This window comes from Notothenia coriiceps, unplaced genomic scaffold (assembly GCF_000735185.1).
Source record: "Notothenia coriiceps isolate Sejong01 unplaced genomic scaffold, NC01 NC01_scaffold00010968, whole genome shotgun sequence".
Lineage (NCBI taxonomy): Eukaryota > Metazoa > Chordata > Actinopteri > Perciformes > Nototheniidae > Notothenia > Notothenia coriiceps.
Window position 1 is genome coordinate 187,663 of NW_011343669.1, and position 6,582 is coordinate 194,244.

Below are 6,582 nucleotides of genomic sequence, written 5' to 3' on the forward strand. Positions count from 1 at the left end.
TTATTCATCCAAAAAACAGGACTTGTGATTTATACATGTTTTGCTACAGATGTACAGATGTAAGGAAACTACGACTTATTTAAAAAAAAAAAAAAAGTATGTGTACTGTTATTTTTAAATGAGAAATACAAAGTAATTTACACTACCAGAGCCACAGGGTAATATCTGAAAAATAAATCACACAGGTAACATTATGAATGACAATATTTTATTGGGTTTACCTTATGCAAGACCATATAGATCTATTCCCTTAACCTCATACTTAGTTTGTACATGTTTAACATTGCATAAGATCATATAGAATAGTGATCTATGTAGTGATATGAGAATCTTATTCATCGATGTAATTGCTAGATTGAGGAGAAATGACACGTTCATTCCCTCTGATTACAAGTGTGATCATCTTCAATCATGCATTACAGTGGTCTGTGGATTATGACTTGAATGCAAAACAAACTGGGCACTTATAAGTATTAGGCTACAGATTTGATAAGTTTGTCCATCACATGAAATGATTATCTATGTCAAATGCTCAACCAGACAACCAGTTTGTGAAGGGCAATATAAGGTAATGTAGCAGTTAAACACCTCAAATGAAGTTACATCTTAACCAATCAAAACCAAAACACAAAAACACTTTAAATCTCATCGCAGAAAAAAATTAAGTCTAAAAAGACCCAAATAAACTCAGAGCTGACGCAGGTACGTTTAATCCGTTTAAAAGTGAGAATCTCTAACATCGGAGAAGGGTGGAAAGCAAGATTGTCTGCAACGCTCCAGCATAGGCTCTTAAGAAGTGTATGGACTCATCTGTGTGGATATCAGCTCATGTGGAGTGCTAGTTTCCGTTGGTGCAGTCACACAAGTCAGACGAATGTGTGTGAGGGAGTGCAAGACAGTACATAATTGGAAGGCTTCAGAATACTATAGCAAATGTAAACATAGCCTAGCTCTGGCAGGAAATCCAGTCTACTTTGATTAAAACTCTTTGCAGATGTCAAATTTTGCACTTTAAAAGCCCTTGTGTGTGTGTTTGTGTGTATATCTATATCAAAAACATGCATTCATACTTGTTTCCCCGACAATATAAAAATGGTTTTAGTCAAGTGTATACGTCTACATGTGAGTAAATGGAGGTTTGTGTGTAGTTAACAAGTCTATATGTACAAAGTGTGCCAGCGTTAAGAAAAGTTGACTCGTTCCCGACACATGGATCAATGTGTACGAAACACATAAGACATTGGATTTTGGTCATTGGGGAAAAAAGAAAAGGCAACACTAAATGATTATTTGTGAATGAAATATCCAACCTATCAAAAACCACACATCAAACCTGAAAACAACTTTCTATATATAAAAAAAAAAGTGTTCTAAAATGCAGTATTTACATTTACAACATTACAGGCTTGTAAGCAATGTGCACAGTGTCGTTTTTTTACACTGAAGTGCTTGTAATGTTGTGTACGAAATCTACACATTTCAAAATGCTTAGAAGAATCTATCACAATGCAGGAAAAATACATGAGTTGTTTTTTTTGTGTGTAAATGTAACAGTCAACTTCATAGCCAGCCAAGTATAGCTTTGTTATTGGTTATCAAAACATGATCCAGGCATGTTATCAGTGTCAGAAATCTCCTGTACAAACAATGCAAAGTCAACGTCATCAAGGTTTTCTAATTTTCTTAAAGATCCAGTATAAACAACTTCCATTCCAAGTTGTGATTTCTATACAGTGTACAAAACGTGCAGTTTTTTTTTTAAAGAGTTAAATATTAATATTGAATTTGGATTATTTACATCAAAACAAAAATCCTCTGGATATGAACAGAAAAAAAAAGTCCTTCACCGCTGCCTTCGAGAAGTTTCGAGAAGTTCCTGTCCTCAAACCCCCCCCCCACACTACAAACACTTCCCCTTAAAATATCTTAATAAAAGTGATGTTCCCTCAAACATATCAAATAAACCAGTTAGGGAAACCTTAAAGTGTGTGGGGGGAAAAACACCCTTGTCTCGAGGAGGTTTTTCCTGACGGGACAAAGAATAATATTGTAAAACACCTCTGACTATATTGGCAGTTAACTTTGACTTATGAACATGAGGAGCTAAGAAAAATGTCTGGCAGGTTTAACTTGATATAGATTTGCACATTTAGAGAGCGATATTACTTCTTCTAAAAGTCCACATTTGCAGAAGCAGCAGAAATCTTACTTTGAAACAATATTTTTGAGTGTGTTAAATGTATATCCAAAACGTATCTTTATAATACAGGGGGGTAAACTTCCTGAACACATAATTATTTAATCCCACAGCACACACTGGCCTTATCTGTGGGTCATAGTGTTACTAAGATTGCAAAATAGAGTGCATGGTGCAACAAACAGCTACACACATTGATTTTTCAGCGATAAAATATCAATTAAGAAGCACTTCGTATCAGATATTCTGCTGTATCGCTATAATAACCTTATTTAGTCTATGTTAAAATGGGACTTCCATATTTCTTTCTTAACAGGACACTTCCAACACCAATAAAAGCTGTGCAAGTGATAAATAAAAGAATGCCCCTTAACCTACGGTATCTAATCCCCGACATATCTGTTCAGTTTTGACCGTAAATAAATGTAGAAAAAGATTTTGATTCAAAGTGAAATGCGTCTGGAAATGTGTGTGTTGTACTGCCGAGATCCTCATGATCATAAATCTCAGTTTAACTGTTTGAAAACGATGAGAACATTTTTATTTTTTTTAGGGGGAATTTGACATTGAATAGCCCAACTTTTTAACATGCGCTAGATAAATGCACAATTCCCTTCTTAACTTCAATGAACAATGATTCTGATACTCAATAGATATAAAGACCATAGTGATCCCTTAGCAGACCCTTGAGTAGGAGGATATAAGAATTAACTCAATAGATGACCCTGAGTGAATCATTGGCCTTATATGATGACGGCCATTTTCTTTATAGCATAAAACATTTGTAGATAGCAATACTTTACTCTCAATTAGAAAAAAAAACTTGCCGCTAATTCTAAAACAAAAAAAAGGTCCAGTTTAAATGTACAGGCACAAATTGTCAGTAAACAGACTTATTTACATCAAAAGATACAAACTAAAATGGAGGGAAAACACAAAATAAATGCACAATCCCCTCCTTCTCCAAAATCTCCATTTTGCCAAACGTTCTTCCTCAGAGATGATATGTGAGCATCATAACACCTGGAGCTCATAATACTGAGTCCTCTTCACATCCGGGAACCCCGCTCCTGAAGGATCTGCAAAGACCAAAACATGATCACATTAACAAAGATGCCATGGTCTAAAACTTTTAATCTGTACAGTCCGTTGTGTTCAGGGTCATTCTGCATTTTTTACATGTTTCCCTGCAACTGCATACCCTCCCAGACATTTCATCTAGACTCTAGAGTATGTGCTGGCTGAATCAAAGATGCTCTATTCGTCGCAGAGAAAAGGATAGTTCCGACAGCCCCACCTTTGTTTGGTTGGAAATCACTTTTTCAATTGTTCCAAGTCAAATTCTTACATAATACTCCTTCATCCTTTAACTGACCTATCATTTAGTTTTAATTGTTCTTATTAACAGGGGTGCACATAACTGGTACATGCGCGGCAACAATCTGAAATGCCTACCGTCACCTGTGTCACAAAGCGCATTTGCGTACCAACGTACTTGTGAAGCTTTTCCAGAAGGCGGTTAGATCACCGGACGACAGAATCGGTCTCCATGTGCACAGACAGGGCTGCTGTTAACGTCGGTCTGTACTATGGAATTGTGCCAAAACTACGCCAACCGGCTGCGGAGGGAGACTCCCCCCCTTCACTGGAGAACTGCCCTAAAACAGCTGATCACAACGTTCACACTCTGTGCTCACGAAGTACTCCACTAGCCCCCCCCGTCGACTTTCCTGAAGTACTCCACTAGCACCCCCCCGTTGACATTTGCGATACAGAGGGCTTAATCAAATAACTTTGAGTGGAGCCAGAAGTTGGAGTACCAAACACTGACTCCAGGTACTCATCTGAGTGCCTCACTGAGAAAGTTATGTGCACCCCTGGCTATAGTGTCCTTTGTTAAGCAGCATTCAGCTCCTAAAGACAGCCATGTCTGCATCGCGCTGCACAGCATGTATGCCTGAATAGCTGTATAGAATCCAACATACACACATATGGGAGACATCGCAAACAAGACTTATATCCACTAACCGAAACAAAAGCAGCAATCAGTAAGTCCTTTTAAGTGTGCAAAGGGTATAAGTATTTGAACTCAGCGGTTAACAGATACATATTTGATCCTTTCTTAGTAACGGCAGCATTTGAATCAGACTGTACCCATCTAATTAGCCTCAAGAAAAGAATATATTTCTACAATGCTGTCGTACATTCTTTGTTACCAAGAAAAAAATCACATTGACAGCATGGATTCTTTGAAATGTTTGACAGATGGAACGACTTAAAACCCGAGATGTTTTACTTACAGTTTTTCTCAATCGCTAAACCCACTTTTTAGAATCTAAATTCATTTCTTCAAAACAAGAGCATAGCCATCTAAACAGAAACACACTTGCCATAACTCTGAATATCTTTTGCAAAATGCACTTACATGACCAAAACTGAAAATACTGGTCACAAAAAAGAATAAGTCGATCGAAACAGAACAAATTGTCCTCTAATGAGACAAATGTGTTTTCATAACTGAAACTCCGGTCACCATAATAACCCATTCTACCATAACAATATACATTTCTTGCAAAGTGCTCTAAGGCACTCAAAACTAAAAATACCCCTTCCAAAACCAGATACCTTCCACTTTGCAAGAAATGTATATTGTTATGGTAGAATGGGTTATTATGGTGANTGTGTGTGTGTGTGTGTGTGTGTGTGTGTGTGTGTGTGTGTGTGTGTGTGTGTGTGTGTGTGTGTGTGTGTGTGTGTGTGTGTGTGTGTGTGAAATCCATCCACAGCAAACATCTGTGAATGACGACCTGTGCTGAATGTTTTAAATGCATTGCATTTATGAACATGCCACCAGGGGACTGAAAGCCCCTCTGGTTTATTGATGAGAAGGCTCTATGAAGGAGAACATTGTGGATACTCAGTCCAGTTAACAAAACAGTGCAAACCACGAGTGATGAGAGAAGGGGATACAAAGTTAAAATGTAAGCAAAGCGACAGACATTTTGACGTTTTTAGCTGGTTCTCCGGCATTAACCATTTTAATGTTGACTGTGCTCCGGGCATTAAGAAAGGACAGGTCTGCAGATAAGTGGTGCTTTGGGGAAGGTCTGCCATTTTCTCCTGGGCTTTGGGAGCGGAGCAGGAGGCGTTCACTCCCCTGAGGAATTCAAACTCCCATCGGCTTGTCCCTGCGGGGGCCTCACACCTTAAAGGCGACTGCACACCGTTACACTGTGGAGTCATGCTGCTGTTTCTTTTGATAGGAAGATTAAACCCTACCAGAGCATTTTTCAAACAAATGTAGAGAATTAGAAGGGACTTGTTTCCAGGGGCATCGTATCCCTCTAGGTATGAATACTTTTATGTCCTCTGCAAAGAATTTCAAACTAAAAAGATCTCTCCTTGTTCTATAACATATTGTTTGTAATAAAGGACACCATTTGCAATCAGTTGTCACTCCAGCAGGCAGACGGGTGCTCCTGGACACATTTGCATCTTATTTGAGTGTTTTTTTTGTGGGTTGATGTGGCCCTCTCAACAATAATCCATTAGTTTTATTTACCACCTGTTCTCTTGACATACCATTTATATGATCTATGACTTCACAACCTGCCTTTCCTGTCTTCTTCTGTGGTGTCTGCATGTTGCTCAGAGCGAGGCAAAGTCATGGATTAAGAAATGAATGACTCTGATTTAGGTTCTTTATGACTCACTGAAGAGCGCTCATCTGCTCAAAGTCACTCCACCACACCTCTTCAATTGGTCCCTCTCTTTTCTCCCCGTGCCTCTTTGATGCAGGTTGCATTTTTTAACAACATGTCAAAGATGATAATGTACTTAAACCACAGCAAAGGAAGGATGATCAGAAGCCAGATGGTTCCTGCTGAGGCTGGTTGAACTCTTCTTTGCTCTCCTTTTTTTAACCAGATGGGAAAAGCTCCATTTGTTTCTGTAGTGGAAATAAGAGCCTTGTAATGATTGCCCTGCTCTCAGCCCTGGTTAATGGACTCCATGCTGAATCATCAGCTGCTGCCGTTTGACTCACTGTCCCTCACTCAATGACATGTGAAGGGAAGGGAGGGTTACTGCGCTCCCATTGTCCATTTCATTGTTAGACATAGTAGTAGTTGATGTTTTGACTGCACTGGTTTGTTTTTAAATCTGTCTTTTCTTTTAAATAAAAACAGTGCCATAATTAGGAAAACAATGTATCATTTCAAGCGCTATACAAAGATGCATCTGTCCGGCAGTGGCTCAGTCAGTAGGGGCTTGGACTGGGAGCTGTAGGGTCGCCGGTTCAAGTCCCCGACCAGGCCTAAAATATGGAGTGTGGACTGCTACTTGGAGAGGTCCCAGTTCACCTTCTGCCCTGCCGTGGTGCCCTT

The 6,582-nt window shown here is 39.0% G+C and overlaps 1 protein-coding gene across 2 annotated transcripts in view; it reads right to left on the minus strand.

Moving 5' to 3' along the window:
* Positions 1 to 186: 186 nt before the first annotated feature.
* kctd5b (potassium channel tetramerization domain containing 5b) overlaps positions 187 to 6,582 on the minus strand; it is an 18,388-nt gene continuing 11,992 nt past the window's right edge. For both annotated transcript variants that reach the window (XM_010772142.1, XM_010772141.1), the window contains one exon: positions 187 to 3,276. In XM_010772142.1, the coding sequence (XP_010770444.1) occupies positions 3,247 to 3,276 (30 nt within the window). In that variant the 3' untranslated portion in view covers positions 187 to 3,246. The remainder of the gene's footprint in view (positions 3,277 to 6,582) is intronic.